The sequence below is a fragment of the Dermacentor silvarum genome, chromosome 6, assembly GCF_013339745.2.
Source record: "Dermacentor silvarum isolate Dsil-2018 chromosome 6, BIME_Dsil_1.4, whole genome shotgun sequence".
In the NCBI taxonomy this organism is placed as follows: Eukaryota; Metazoa; Arthropoda; class Arachnida; order Ixodida; family Ixodidae; genus Dermacentor; species Dermacentor silvarum.
In genome coordinates this window covers 29285691-29302447 of record NC_051159.1, presented here as the reverse complement: position 1 = coordinate 29302447, position 16757 = coordinate 29285691, and the positions used below count along the sequence as shown (strand labels likewise).

The following is a 16757-nucleotide window of genomic DNA, read 5'->3' as shown; positions in this document are numbered from 1 at the left end:
AATCAATAAAAGCAATCGTTCGATAAAGAAACTGGATTGACTAACAAACTTGTCCTTATTCTTCATGATACAATTTCACGCGTCTGCTGATCACGGTGCTTCATAAGGACCAAGGTTTCCGCAAAAGAATGCACGCAGCCTCAGTCACGGCAATGGCTAGCAACGTGCGAGTGTGACGTCTATCCATGCATGTCATTTAAATAATTCATTTTCAATATTCACATGCTCTGTTACTTCTATATAGAAATTCAGTTGTTAGACCAGTGCTTGTCCCGTCCTTTTTCTGCTGTCTTTGGTAGTTTGTGCGCTGTACAAAAATGCATGGTGTGAACGATGTATTATGGCGCCTATATAGCGAGAAATGAGAATAGAGGCAAACATCTTTCGCTCTCTTCCTGTGTGTTAAGGTTACGCCTAACATTTTTCGTTCCATATCGCTCTTTGTACGGTCCTTAACTTGTTTTAGATCTTCTTTGTTTAGAATAGAATCCTGTTCTTTTCATTGGTTAAAGCCAAGTGTTGTCCTGATTCCACTGGAGATTACCTTGGTGAATATTTTTTGTAATAATGAAAGCTAGCTAATGGGCTTATAATTCTTCAATTCTTTAACGTCTCCCTTCTTATGGATTCGTATAATGTTATCATTCTTCCAACCTTCTGGTACACTTGAAGTCGTGAGGCATTGGGTATAAAGGGTTTCAAGCCTTTCACCTATGATATCCACTGCATCTTTTCTTATTGCGATAGCAATTATAGGGACACTCAAAGCGGATTTCTGCCGTCGGCGTCGCTGTCGCCGTGAGGTTCCGTATGACGTAAACGGCGATGAAATCGTCGCCGCGCGCCGTATGCTGTATGTGCGAGTGAAAGCGCGCGAGGGACGCGCGCTTTCACGGGGAGCGAACACACGGCGGAGAGCAAACGCGCGTTCTGCGCCGTGCTTCCTGAAGGGCTGCAGAATTCCTCCTTTACAATCACCATATATATATAGAGCAAACGCAACTTCTCCGTCGCGCGAAAGGACCGTGGGGGGACGGGAGAGTAGGAGGGTAGGCGACGTTTAGCTGCGGCACCAAATGCGTATTTATATAAAAAAAGTTGTCGCAGTTTCACCCGAAAGGCGAAGCATCAATTGCGATAGCAACTTAGTAGAGAGCTATACGGAGTAAGGATAGTAGTTTTATCCGCTGTACAAACTTGGACATGCAGCAGCACCGGCAACACACAGCACTGTTGTTGACGCCGTCGGCGTTTTGCCCGCGTTCGCACAAATGCGTGCGGCGTTGGTGACTGTTGCCGGAGCCTCTGATATAAATAGGCACTTGGTGCCGCAGCTAAACGTCGCCTCCCTGCCCCCCCCCCCCCCCCCCCCCCCCCACGGCCTTTCGTGCGTCAGAAGAAGGTGCGTTTGCTCTACATATATGGTGATTGTAAAGGAGGACAGAGACGCCTACTTCTGCAGCCCTTAAGGGAGCACGGCACAGAACGCGCGTTTGTTCTCCGCCGTGCGTTCACTCCCCGTGAAAGCGCGCGTCCCTCGCGCCCTTTCACTCGCACATACAGCGTTCGGCGGCGCGCGGCGACGATTTCATCTTCATTGACGTCATACGGAACCTCACGGCGACGGCGAGGGACGGCGCGATCGGAGGTCCCAGAATCTAGCTGCCGGCACCAAAATGCTATCTATATAAAAACGTTGTGAGGTGAGAAGGTGGTTAAAGACTCGGCCGTGCTCGGACAAGTGTCCCGTTCTGATCTCGTCGACAACCTCCGAGCCGCCCCCTGGCACCGGCAACAGTCACCAACGCCGCGCGCGTTCGGTGCGAACGCGGGCAAAACGCGTCGACAACAGCAACGCGTCTACAACAGTTCTGCGCGTTGCTGGTGCTGCTGCATGACCAAGTTTATACAGCTGATAAAACTACTATCATTATTTCGTATAGCTATCTACTAATTTGCTATCGAAATTGATGCTTCGCCTCTCGGGTGAAACTGCGACATTTTTAAATCGATTGCTATTGCATTTCTGGCCGCTTTAGCCCGTGACATGTCTTGCAAGGCCCTTTTAACTTCTACGCTAGTCATAGAAGAAGCCTCTGTATCCTCTTCATCACTAGACACCCAATGAAGGTTGCATGGCTGCTCTGGGTACTGTACAGGTCTGCATAGAATCCTTCTGCTGCTTTTGCTATATCGTCAAAATTGTTGATGACATAACCCTGCCTATCTTTCACTGCATAACATTTTGTATCCTCATAGAACTGTTCTATTTCTTCATCATCAGGGATGGACGTTGGAGGGTAGGCTTGTACTATCGTAAATCTATATATCCTATTTAGCTTTACAACGACGAATGCTACCCTCTCATTATTGCTGTAGAATTTATCACTGTTGCCAGCTATGTCGTTGTAGATAAGAAACCCTACCCCGTATTCTCTCGTATCTAGAAGACCTCTGTAGCAGAGGACGTGGACGTTAGTTAGCACTATATAAGCCTCACCAGTTCCTATAACCTCACTCTGGCCAATCATATCCCAGACAATGCCTGATAATTCCTCAAAGAGGCCTGCTAAGCTAGCCTCACTCGAGAAGGTTCGCGTGTTAAACAGGTTCAGTTTCCAGTGGCGCATGTCCGGATATAGAGTTTCTCTACTACATCGCCGGTCTGGCCACCGCCTTGGTCAGGTGCTCCACAGCCGCTGGGAACTCAAGGCCCGGGTTAATTGTAAATGTCATGAGAAGTATTGGCTAAATACGGCAACAGGAAAAAAAAAACTGTTCTTTTGGTGAGGGAGGGGCTTGCTGAAGTTCAGTGGGCCTTCCTAATTTGGTTGCATCTGGACTGGCACTCGGTAATTTTATGTCTGTTTCAGGCGCTACTCCAAGCCTGAAAATGGGGTGGTCTAGAAGAGGTTTCAAAATTAGGACCTTCAGCATAGAAACCTGATGTTCTATCTCTACTCCATGTCACCACCTTCTGATTTAGGTGCATGTGAAGAATCCCAAGTGGCCAAAATAATTCGTTGCCCTTCACTACGGCGGCCCTCATAACTCACTGTGCAGTTTCGGAACTAAATTCCCCAATTTATATTTAAAACCTCACAGTCAGATGACGTTTATTATACAATATTTTTAACGGCGCGAGAACACACAGAGAACGGGACACATACAAGCGCTGCATGCAATTGCTCAGCAACAAGTCGTTTTGTAGATATCACATTTATTTGTTATGAAATGTGACTAGCCCAATGCCACGTTTACATAGGCGCTCAACATAATCTGTACTGCCGATCTGGCAAGAGACCTGTCGTCTCCTCAAGAATTCCATTCTCAGTATGCGATGGCTTCGCTCCCAATTCGATGCTATGTGCTGAAACAGAACGTCCTTCCAGCGTGTCGGTGGTGCTTCCCGGTGAGCGAGACTTGGGCACCGAGCCGGATGACCCGCGCACTGCGTCGCTGGCGCGCGCATTCCGCCGCGAGTTCGGCGCTGCCAGGCCTCGTGTGCTGGCCGAAGGCTTCGAGCTGTTCCCCGTCGACTCGTTGGTCTTCGAGCAGCTGGCCCGGGACGCGCCGGCGCGAGAGGTGCGCCCGGGCTCGGTACGGGTGATGCTGTCGCATGCACCGGTCATCCCGCTGCTGGACGTGCGCCTCAACTGGACCGTGACTCTGGCCAGCCCCGACGTCATCTTTTCGGCCCACGAGCTGGCGTCCGCACTCATCCGGACCACCAGGTGTGGAGCCAGCACTGCCAGACCTGTCCCGCAGACAGCTTGCGACTGTTCACATAATGGATAAAACCTTCTGAATCGAGAGCGATGGCGTACTCAGTCGCCCTGCAACACTAAATATGAGCAAGTCCAGCTAGCTTTAGCGTAATTTGAATCTGGCCAAAGTCATCTGCCGGCCATCTTAGATTGCAGAGCTTTAGCATAAAGTACGCAAAGAAAGACAGACGTTATACGTGTTAGAATATGATGTTTATTGTCTCGTGCATTCTTCATGGTATATTATATTTCAGTGACACGTTGTAACCTACGTTATTGTTGACTATGAAAGAAGACCAGGAAAGAATGGCGGACTTGTGCAAGTGAATTCCGTTGACAGACATCACGGCACCTATAGGCGCAATGCTCACTCATTTCAAAGCCAATTCGTGGTTATGGTTGCAGTACAAGTGTATATAATAAGACTAGCGATTTCACCATCTGGAGAGATAACGGGTCACCGGCACCTTCTCCTTAGGAGTAAGCCTGAGCGTCGAACGACATGACATCAGCGTTCTCGAGCTCCGTGCCCTGCTGCTATCGTGTTCCTGTGACTTAAACGTGTAAAATTTTTCTTTGTAATTTTCTTGCTTTGTAAAGAAGTTGGGTTTGTTAGCACAAAAGAAATACAAGAGGATGATGTTTTAATGTAATCGATTGGGGGGTGTCGCCCAGAAAAGAGACAATATTTCTTTTTGCAGAAGAAGCAGTTACAAGAAAAGAAGTCGCCGTTTCGCCCTAAAGGCAAAACATCGATTGCTATATCAAATTAGTAAACAGATATACGAAGTAAGGATAGTAGTTTTATCGGCCGTATAAACTTGTAAACATTCGCTTACTAACTAAATCAACAAGTGTGCTGTGAGGCACACACATGCAAAGATAAACACATCTCACTCGATGACCGCGCACACTCGCTGTCAAAACGCTGGAGTGAGGTAGCGCGGCAACAGCAGCGAGCGAATCGACGACCTTCATGCTGCCTCTCGCTTCAACGCGAACTAAGCGGCGAAAACACAACGCACACGAAGGTACCAGCAGTCTGCGCAGAGTCACCATCGCAGATCGCTTTCAAGATAGAGCCCGCGCAGCTGCGCACGGCCGCGTCGCACGCAGCAGCCGCCGGAGTAAAACGCCCACCACTCCTTCCATCCCCTCCCCCTGATGCCTTGCGCGCGACGGAAGACGGCGGGCTTCCTCCCCGCTTATAATCCCACATACAGAATACGGCGCGCGGCGACGATGTTATCGCCGTTGGACTTTATGCGGAACGTCACGGCAACGGCGACGACGATGGCAGAAATGCACCTGGAGTGTCCATATAATTGCTATCGAAATAATAATAGCGCAATTGCGCTCAAATAACACTGAACCGCTAGTGTGCACAATAGAATGGCGGTAATTTTTTATATAAGCTTTAATGAATGCTTTCAAGATCTTTCTGCGGTTTTACGTGCCAAAACCAGCTCTGATTATGAGGCACGCCGTAGTGGAGGGCTCCGGATTAATTTTGACCACCTGGGGTTCTTTAACGTGCACTACAACGCAAGCACACGGGTGTTTTTGCATTTCGCCTCTATCGAAATGCGACCGCCGCGGCCGGGACAATTGCGCTAATGCTCAAAATTGGCTTTCTTTCAGCAAAGTACCAGAGGTAGTCAGTACATCTACAGCTATAGACTTCTTGGACATACACGTGCGAACTGGTGTAGGAATGCCCATACCAATTCGTCGGAAAGGCGTCGTCCTGGGGACTCAATTAGTCGAAGTTGTGTCAAGTGTGCCAAGGGATTCGCGAGAAGCCGTTTATGAGAAGTCTGTAGTGGGCATTTAGTCTTGGTAACTTAGGGACAGGCGATTTCTGTGGATCGCGCTGAATTTCATCACATGTGACGATTTGGACAACAAGTACAAAGTCCTGGTACGCGAAAGTGTTTTTTTTTTCAATGCGAATGGCAGTCTTGGCATTGACGGACCAGTTTTCTTTTCGGCTATCTGGTTACCCAGCTATACCATAAAAAATGTGGGCCGATCTCAAATGTAGTGCAGTCGAGTAAGTACAGTCTAAAATGTGGGCCTTTCACCTGTGCGTGCGCGAATGGGTATGTGCCGCTCTTCAACGAACCTCTGTCACACACCAAATGACGTCACTGTGTATGTGTGTGTCACTGGCATGCGCGGACTTCGCGACGGCACCGCCAGAAGACGCAGCGGGTCCAGAGGGGTGCGCGACAGAGGGGCCCGACTGCGGTACACGCCTCATAGAGGACGCGTTTCGGGTATTCGCATGCTTGAATTGCCATCGTAGATGAGTTCTGACCGAATCTTTTCAGCCAGTCCTTAGACCGTGATCGCATCTTATATTGAGTACAGGCTCAAGTATTCTCAGGTGCAAGTTGAGGTGCACAAGAAATACAATAACAATGCTTTTCAAGTAGAAGAGGCACGTCCACCTCTTTTCAGATGCAAGCACGGCGTTTTGAAGTTCACTGAAATACTGCCTATGAAGAGAAAGGCCCGAACGCAGTCTGATTGTGTTTCCACTTGCTGATTCTTAGATGCCAGTAACCACTTTTCACTCGTACGTCTTTCTTCATCCCACAATTCACATTGTGAATCGATGTGAAACTAAACGCTGCTGTATTCTTTTAGGAGGGGAACAACAGACGATGCGCTGGCTCTTTTTAATGGCTGACTAACGTCGCGGAGCATCTGTTCAATGTTATGGCGAAAAGGTGGGCTCGTTGACGGCTCGACCTGTCATTCATAACGGCAGCGCAGTATACGGAACACTCGGAAAGAGAAGGCAACGACTGTGACAGGAATAGGCGCTGGGCTTTCATTGAAATTGATTTTATTTTCAGAAACTTGCGCCACCATGGTGCAAACATCGGGCACACGTGAAGGGCTATATATATATGCTTATGCAGGCATACTTTACCCCTGGCACACCCAGGGTTAAAGAATACCTGCAGTGGCTACCGCGCAACGGGTAAACTGATGCTCAGCCTAGAAGAGCAACCTGCATGTGATCTATGGGACGCAATTATTTGGCAGCAGTTTGCATTTGGCAGGCTTGCGTGCTCTTGGCAAGAAAGTTGGTGTAAGTTTGTTCACAGGTTTATATACATTCTAATTACGAATAGAAAAAAAACTGTCATGACAAAAAGGTAACTGTGACTGTGAGAATACTGTCACGCGTAGTGACTCTGCGCAACCACAGTGACACAACGCAAGTAATGAAACTAACTCTTAATGGGGCGAACATGTGCTTAGTAAAACGAGTAACACTCAGCAGAATGATAGCGGCGAGCAAACTCGTCGATCGTCGAAATCTGATCAAAGGGTGATGCGCGTTGGACCAACGTAATCGCAGGTGCTCGCATACCTTCCAGAAAGTACAACACTATTTGCGTTGCGCAGGCAATATGATTACAAGGTTCAGCGATAACAGATGCAACGCATAGAATTCGCTACAATAATCGAGGATCTTCTGATACATGCAGGACAACGGACACTTCGTGGCTTTCGAAGTCTGCACTCGCCAGCGTACTTGAATGAATGCGTCAGTATGCATACGCAGCGGCGCGTCGTTTATTCATGACATGGTTGTGTCGGGTTATCATGCCGCTGTTAGTATAGTGCGCTAGAATGTGGGGTAGTGTGTTTAGGGATAACTCACGGCTTCCGCACTTGATGTCGAAAGCCACGAGATGGCGCCACCAGAGCGTGGGCAGTTGCATCATGCACCGCATCCGATGCGTTACGGCGCTTTGCATACATCGCGCTTAAGAATCTGCCTTTAATCGATAACACGTCAATGCTAACAGGTCCCTGCTTCGACGGCATCCTGGCTGAGCCAGGATCCGTTAGAGAACTTCTTGTAAATGCACAGAGAACAACTGTGGAATGAAACATGCAATTCTTGCAATTACGTGTCATACATGAAAAATTGTATAAGTGAAAACCTACTCCTTCGTATGCAGATATTACTCAAACAATACATGAATATTGTTACGGGGAAAGAGAGGTTTAAATTCTATTTACAGAATATTTACAGCTGGCATACAAAGCATACAAGATGCAAAACCAGTGCGTGCGACATCAGAGAGCGTCGTCGTCTTCTGTGTTGTCCTCAGTGCTGTCTGGAGCATTGCTTAGTAACATGACCCCCGTCGGCGAAGGCGCCGTCCCGGTGCTTGCTAGATTTTCCGACTGGTATCGCTTAAGGCGTGTGACGTGGACGACATCGGTGGAAGATCGAGACGTGGTGTAATCGAGGGTCGTGATTTCATATGTGACGTCAGTGACTTGGTGCAAGACCCGGTCCGGGCCAGAGTAAGGCGAAATCAACTTTTCACAAAGGCGAACTCGCCGTGACGGTGTCCAAAGAAGGATCATATCGCCAGGGTTGAAGTGGGCATCGCAGTGGCGGGCATCATAGAAGCGTCGTTGCTTTTCCTGCGAAGCGGTAAGGCGCAGCTGCGTGCAATCTGGCGGGCCTCGACAGCTCGGAAGATCGCTTCACTGGCGTATTCTGACGATGAGTCAAGAACGGCGGGAAGCAATGTGTCAAAAGGCAGCCTTGGATTTCTTCCGTACACGAGATAAAACAGAGAAATACCCGCAGTCATGTCGGGAGGAATTATAGGCAAATGTTACTAAGGGCAGAGGGGCATCCCAGTCATGATGGTCGGCGCGGAAACATACATAGCAAGCATGTCTATGATAGTTCTGTTAAGACGCTCTGTGAGGCCGTTGGTCTGAGGGTGGTACGCCGTTGTCAACTTGTTTTGTAGCCCAGAAGTGCAGGAGGTCCTGGACAACCTTCGATATGAAATAGCGGTCCCGGTCTATGAGGAGCTATCGAGGAGCGCCGTGGTGAAGGATAATGTCTTCGAGCAGGAAGTCGGCAACGCCGGTTGCACAGCTGGTTGGAAGCGCCCGAGTGATCGCATACCGGGTCGTGTAGTCGGTAGCGACTGCTATTCACGTATTTCCGCTGACAGAGAGCGGGAAAGAAGGTCAAGACCGACCCTAAAGAATGGATCCGATGGTACGTCAAGGGGTTGAAGGCGGCCAGCTGGGAGTACTGCTGGTTTCTTGCGGCGCTGGCATTTTCACAGGCAGGCGGCAGACGGAACGGTAAATACCGGACGTTTGACGCTGTGGCCATTCATCAACGGACGTTTGACCCAGTGGCCGGTCATCGTGATCGAAAATGTCCCGGTACGAGGCGAGAAGGTATCGAAGTGCGTCCGCAAAGTGGGCTGGAAGGTCAGGAGCGATCATTGTCGCGAGAGGTTCTAAATCTCGGGTTGTAGGGCACGAACCAGCAGGGGTAGACGACGCAGTATCACGAGATAAGGCAAAAATATGGTAGTCGGAAGCCGAGGCCAAGGTTTCAAGAGAGATGGCCTGAGGTAGTACTTGAGGACAGAGGCCAAAATTCACATCAGGAAGACAGGTGGCATTGTCTTTTATGCGGACAACCGTGTGGGGAGATGCGACGTCCTGCGACAGGAGGATGGTGGCTTTGGGCGGCAGGACGTAATCGCCGTCGGCGACAGGTGGATTGGGTGAAACGGCAATATATAGGTCACTTCTCTGCGAGGTAGGTGAACGTAATCGGTGGAACATAGTCGGCAGGGCGTAGGATCAGGAGGGTCAATGGCATACGGTAGGGCGAGTTGGACAACACCCGCAGAGCAGTCAATAATGGCCGAATGTGCCGACAGAAAATCAAGGCCTAAGATGATTTCGTGCGGGCACTACTCCAAGACATAAAACAAGATAGACGTACTATGGTGTCTGGCTACAGTGACACGGACGGCGCGCATTCCAGTGGCAGCTGGAGTTCCACCGTCGCCTACGTGGACAACGGCGAGCGGGGCAGGAGTTAGGACTTTCTTAAGGCGCGTACAGAGGTTGGAGTTCATAACCGATATGTATGCTCCTGTGTCAATAAGTGCTGTTACAAGCCGAGGTTGCGCGACAAAACGCTGGCCATCCGGGAACAAGCGCCCCGGTCTTTCGAGTACTTCGGCGGATAAGGTTAAGGGCATTAGCGTTCTTCCCATGTGCGGAGAGAACCCACGCTGTCGCAGAGCCAGGGGCGTCCAATTCTACTCCGAGTACTTGTACGGAGGAATCCACTGTAAGTGACAGTACTTGAAGTTGAGTGAGGCGGTCTAAGTCCGCTTGCAAACGCATACACACGGAGATGCTGTTGCTGTGACGGTGAATCGAGAAGCCGTGATACAGGGTGGTTTTTAAGCACGAGTCCAAAACTGACAGAAGGGAGGGGAGCTGATAGTTTATATACAAAAAAGCATTCACGTGGTTCCACCACTACTTTTATTGCGATAGCAATTATATGGACACTTCAACCGGATTTCTGCCGTCGGGGTCGCCGTCGCCGTCGCTGTCGTCGCCGCCGTTGCCGTCGCCGTGAGGTTCCGTATAGAGTCCAAGGGCGATAAAATCGTAGCCGCGCGCCGTATGCGCGAGTGAAAGCGCGCGGGGGACGCGCGCTATCACGGAGAGCCAACGCACGGCGGAAAGCCAACGCGATTGTCGCGTGAAAGGCCATGAGGGTATGGGGGGGAGGGAGGCGGGGCGACGCTGTGCTACGGCACCAAATGCTTATCTTACAACCCAACCAAGGGGAACTGGCGACGCAATCTTCCACGCGAAAGAAAAAAAAGTGGACAGGCAGCACGGGAGGGAGGGGGGGAGCAGCTTCTACTCTGCCAACAAATACGCTTGCACTGGCTGTGGTGGCCGTCGCCCGCACCGTCTCTTATCTCCACACGGCTCTGACCTTTGTATGCGCTGTGCATTCGCCGCTCAGTTTCCGTTGAAGCGATAGACCGCACGATTCTTCGCCTGCTGCAGTGGCTGCGCTTGCTGCCAGCACTTTGACAGTCGTTGTCTGCGTGTGATTCAGTGTGATCTATTCATGTTTGCTTGTGCGCGATGACACCACGCTTGCCAATTCAGTTAGAAAGCGAATGTGTCCAACTTTATGCGGCCGATAAAACTACTCTAGTATCCCTACTCCGAATAGCTCTCTACCAATTTGCTATCGCAATTGATGCTTCGCCTTTCGGGCGAAACTGCGACATTTTTTACTTTTACACTGAGCCCAGCGTTACAGGAGCATAATGAAGCGAGATGAAGGGCATTCCGGCTTGGTTGATGCCAGTGTTTTCGAAGCAGACCAGCCACCCTCGTTAATTAGGAAATCAGCCGCGCGCTTCACACAGTCATTGAGACCGGAGGCAGGTTGCGGTAGGATGACTTCGTCCTTGGCTCCGCCGCAGGCGGCAGTACGGTTGCATGTGAAGAACACAGGCTGTCTTGGTGGGCGACCCGCGCAGAACTAGGAGGCGAGTGGTGCCAACGGCGGTCAGTCCAGGTCGTGGACGATGTCCAGGAGACGAAAGCCGAGGGATGATCGAGCAACCCCTTGCGAGGCTTGTGGTAGACCTCTGCTTTGCCTGCGAGGCCAGGCGGCAGGTTTAGGAACCTTCAGTGAGGGGCGGTACTGTAGTCGTAAACTCGTAACGCAGGCAAGGAGGCGACCGCCAGTAAGGCGATGGCTTCCGAGCCAGCACTATCAAACAAGACTTGTGGAGCGATAGGAAACGTCTTCTCTAATTATCGGCAGCCGGCAAGCAAGTGTCCCGCACTAATACCTCGAAACTGTTGCTAATAAGGGTTCTTGTGATGTGGACATCTCGAATACTGACCGGCGTTACCTTTTCAATAGCGATATGTGTGTTACAATTGATAATTAAGAAGGAATTTAGTCCAAATGACTAAATAATTAGCTATTGGCGATCATTGCATAGTTTTTGATGTTCGCTACTGAGCGCAGAAAATTGTGTAGGAAAATTTTGAATTTTAGTAACTGCTGTGGCATTTGCAAAGCATGGATATTTATTACACGCGCTAGATATTGTCATTGTTCCACAATCTAAATTTTGAATTCGTAGCAAGCTTTCTGACGCAGTCCCCAATAATCTATAGCTGGTGGACAAAGATTTTAGCTCCTTACTTCCTAATCTGCGAGAAAAAGCCGGCAGATCCCACGCCCTGTGGGAATCGATGTTAGGCGAAGCAGTGTGCGGGGAACATACCAAGTTAACACAACGACCATGAGAGCACCAAGACGTAGGCGGCTGTATCATGATCTACATCACACAACGTCATGACATTCATGTCATGAGTCCTCAGGAGTCCCTTTAGCTACGCCTAAGAGACCTTAAGGCGAAAGGTTTAGTCATGCTCATGAATTAGTACCACATTTCACTTAGTACCACATCCGAACCCACTTCATTGGGTTTTGAGTGTTAATCTTTTTTCAGAGTCATTGTCGCTTTTGCTGAGTCATTGTCATGACTATAACGTCTACAACTATCCTTTCGTGTTTCCTTCATTTAGTACCCACGTCCGAACTCATTTCAGAGGTTTTTGAGTGTTAATCTTTCTTGCTGAGTCATTGTCATTTTTACTGAGTCATGCTCATGACTATGACTTCTACCATCATCCTTTAGCGTTTCCTTCACTTAGTACCCACGTCAGAACCCATTTCAGTAGTTTTTGAGCGTTAATCTTTTTTTGCTGAGTCATTGTCATTTTTGCTCACTCATGGTCATGACTATGACTTCTACCATCATGCTTTAGCGCTTCCTTCACTTAGTACTAATGTTAAAACCCATTTCAGTGGTTTTTGAGTAGTAATGTTTTTTCGGTGGGTCACTGTCATTTTAGGCGGCTGTTTCATGACCTACATGACACGCATGTCATGACATTCATGTTATGACCTATCATTTATGCTCGCCATACACTATGGTCATACTACGCTAATTTTGGTGCCTACCAAGTTAACGAAACGAACATGAGAGCACCAAGATGTAGGCGGCTGTTTCATGACGTACATGACACACATGTCATGATAATCATGTCATGACCTATGATTTATGTTCGTCATACACTCTTGTCATACTATGCCAATTTTGGTAACGATACGACCATGAGGGAAGCAAGACGTAGGCGGCTAGATAGATACTGTCAAAGTGGCAAATGTTCGCCAAGAAATGCTACGCATTTAAAATAATCGGGTAGGCTAGGCTCTTATCAGGGACGCAGCCGCAATGGAGTACGTGAAACGTCCTGTGCGTGCTGCTGGGTTTCCACGAGCACTAGAGCACAGAAATAAAGTAACCAAATTCACAATTGATATTTAATCACGCATTACAAAGAATGCACGCTTAACTATGATAACAGTAGTGAGGTTCCTATGGTCTAATCTTGCTATAATGCCCGCTGCCGATTCGTAATGGCCTCGTTTGTATCGCGCGCTCGCTCTTGTTTCTTCGAGGTGGTGGCGATGCGGGTTGGGGGTGTAATAGTGAGTCGGACAGCGACTGATGCGACTCGGGTTGGTGAGGTGACTAGGTCAGTAGCTTGCTGGGCTGGCAGGCCTGATGCTGCCATCCGATCCATGGCGTTTCGCACATTGAGCAAGTGGAACATGGAGTATAGGTGCAAATCATTGCTCACTTGAAGCCTTATAACTACTGATGAGCAAATGTTTGAGAGAGAGAGAGAATAACTTTATTGATTGTCCAGGATGGGGTCAGGGGTGTGGAAGGTTGGGAGTCCCTTCCCTCCTCTCTCAGCCATCGGCCAGGAGGCCCTGCTCTCTGGCAGCGGCCCCGGCCATCCGGGCAGCCCGGGACTGACTCTCGGCGTCCGAGCTGAGTAGTACCGTCGCCCACTGCTCCGTTGTAGTTATAATTTTTCTGGCTTCGTCTGTGGTGATTATTCCAGGACAGGCCCAGAGTACGTGTTTGAGGTCTGCCCTTGCTGTGCAGTTTTTATATCAGTCGCTATACAGTTCTGGATAGTAGTGACTGTATAATACCGAGTTGGGATACATCCCTGTCTGTAGTAGTTTCCATGCAACTCATTGTCTTTTGTCTAATGTTCTGTCTGCCTCGGGATATTTTGTCCTCCCCAATTGATAGTGATCTACGATCGGGGCGAGAGCTGTTCTGGTGTGTTTCTTACGCTAGCTCGGCCGGTTAATTCTCGAGCGCTAGGTTGTGAGCATCTTCGTTACCGGGTAGGGCTGTGTGAGTTGGTGCCCAAATTATTTGTACACTTCTGAGCCTTCCTCCGCTAAATCCCTTCACGATCTTCAGTGATTCAGTCGAGATGCGTCCTCTCGCGAAGTTTCTATAATAAGCGACTCCAAGACGGCAGTCAGAAACTTCGCGAGATGACGCAAATGTTTGAGTTTGATGGGTAATACCTACTGTGGCTTAGTGAACTCTCTCGAACGAGATGTCTCTCTCTCTCTCTCAGATCGACAAACGCACTGCCGAGATATACCTCTCTTAACGCCGAGCGAGAGACTAAATTTTGCTTACAAATGTATTTACATATTGATTTATTTAAAATACATTAACCCCAGCAGAGATAGCTGCCAGAACTCTTGTTATAGTTTTTAACAATGTTGATTTACCGGTATATCTGCTGAACCCCAATTATGCAGTTTCGGTGAGACAAAACTGGCTGCGGTGGGAGGCCATGTTCGGTGAAGTTTTCTTTGTGGCGACTGAAGGTTTAGATCGCCGTTTGTCTTGCTCCATCTTGTGGCCAAAATTAATAATACCCTCTACACTGTACACGACCAGAAATTTGATAAATATTGCCCTGTGCTGACCGAACTGAGTCGTTTCACGTCTGACGGTGGTACTTATTTAGTTCTACCTGTAACAATGTGATGCTGAAATTTTGAAATTGTACTTGTATATCAACATGGAATTTCCCGCAAGCCGATAAATAAATTGAGTGATAAATGAGTCATGGCAAAAAAGTGTGCATTGATAAGCTCAAATATCGACATGCTCCAGGCGAAAGAAACCCGCGATCTAACCATGACTACGTCATAAAGCCGTACCGAACATACAGTGATAGATTTCGATACTCATTTTTTCCGGATGCGATAGAAATGTGGAACCAATTGCCAAACGCTATTCCTAGCCTAAAAGATGTCACCGACTTTGAAAATGCTGCTGAGGCGTATTTACGGGAGTTATCAATTTAGTTTGTAGTGCCAAGTGATATGTGCGACTTGATGTTCATTGTACGTATTTTGATAAATTACATAAGTGTGCTGAACAGCATTCAAGCGAACATCTTATTCACTGTGAATCCACAAGTGTTAAGCAACTTTGCGTAAATTGACATTGTCCATATTTGATGTATGTAATTGTATTGTCCTCTCTGTTATGACCCTCTATGAGGGTTGACAGTATTAATAAATAAATTTAATAATATGACCACACTTAATTGAATCAACTTACAAAGTTTAATTACTTGTGACCCAGTGACGAGCCTCCCTCTACACCGCGCGACATCCTCGATCACCAAAGACAGGAGCGGAGGCAATATGGACGCCCTCATCCTAAGTTAAACAGTCAACAGGCGAGGAATTGGCGCCGACTTCAAACACACACATACCCAAACCTACATACACTTAGCCGTATTCACCAAGCACGATACACTGACGAATGCCCGTGGTGCGGGGACACGCCAACGTTACCGCACATCACGTGGATATGCCCAAAGAGACCGAAACATATAAACTCCACACTACTAAAAACACAAGATTTTAACAGGCAGTGGGAGGCGCGGCTTGCGGACGAGGACCAGGACAGCCAACTGGCTCTCCTGGACCAAGCCCAGCGAACCGCTCGTGCCAGTGGAGCCCTGGACTAGGGGAGGGGCCCCAATCACGGGACCTAAAATTTCATTTTATTCATTAAAGTTTCTCTCTCTCTCTCTCTTGTTTGTTTCTTGTGCAGGCGCAACCCGACCGATTTCGCGAGCATGGTGAACGCGGAGCAGGGCCAGCTGGAGCGCTACCTGGTGTCGCAGGAAGACTTTCTCGAGCTGGTGGTGCCGCCCTGTTCGAGCCGCGTCGCGTACCACACGGGCTACGGCGTCGCCCTCTTCAACAAGCCGATGGGCGGGGAGGCCAGCTTCGACTACGCCGTGCTGTGGACACCCATGCGTGCGCTGCACCTGTGGGGCTACGCGGTGGTGACCGCCTACGGGGTTACTATCCTAGTCCTGCCACTCGCACAGCTGGCGCGATTACGCTGGGCCTGGCGCAAGAACTTTATGCGCTGACTGCCGGCAGTCGATCTTTGTTTGTGTGTTTCGACTACGCATTACGTTAGGTTTCGCATTAAACACCTCTGGCGCTCCCTTTTACTGCCTTGACCTGATGTGTTGTCATATTCAGCATATAATAAGTTTTTTTCGTCTTGCGCCAGGCGTACTAATTCTCTATCCCGGCTCCACGATCAAAAAGGTCATCGTGCGACCCCAAGGTGGTTTCGTGCTGACCGCCCTACGACCTTCCCAACTTACATCTGTACTGCGTGTTGCCGTCTCCCTCGCCGACTATGAGTATACAGAGAAGCGCAAGCAGGAAGAATTCCGGCAGAACCCATCTCACGATGACTGTCCTGTCGGCGTTAATGCGACTAGCATTCAAGCAATGTAGCGACTCGCCGTATTACTGACGGGACCTTTTAGGATCTCTATTGGTAATTCCGAAATTTCTACTGCTTCGGCTTATGCAACACGTACAATGTATGACACTCGTTTGCCAGGGTTGCCCATGACTTTGACGTCATGATGACGATGCAGTGACGACGATGGAATGACAAAGAAGGAATGGCGTCATGAAACGATGGCGGCAGTATGACAACGGCGGCACGACGACAATGGCTTGACGTTTCTGAAATGATGACGACGGCGTGACCAAAATGGGGTCACGTATGTGATGAAGACGATGGCGCATTTTGAAGTAAATCAAAGGTTCAAAATAAACTCTATAAGTTATATAACGTAATATAACTCTATTTTCCATGGGTTATAAAGGAGTACCTGCAATGCCACTCC

The 16757-nt window shown here is 48.9% G+C and overlaps 1 protein-coding gene across 1 annotated transcript in view; it reads left to right on the top strand.

The window, feature by feature from the left end:
• LOC119456593 (uncharacterized) overlaps positions 1–16040 on the top strand; it is a 39677-nt gene extending 23637 nt beyond the window's left edge. The window contains exons 3-4 of the mRNA XM_037718423.2: positions 3393–3734; positions 15650–16040. Of these exons, the coding sequence (XP_037574351.2) occupies positions 3393–3734; positions 15650–15977 (670 nt within the window). The 3' untranslated portion in view covers positions 15978–16040. The remainder of the gene's footprint in view (positions 1–3392; positions 3735–15649) is intronic.
• The last annotated feature ends 717 nt before the right edge of the window (positions 16041–16757 follow it).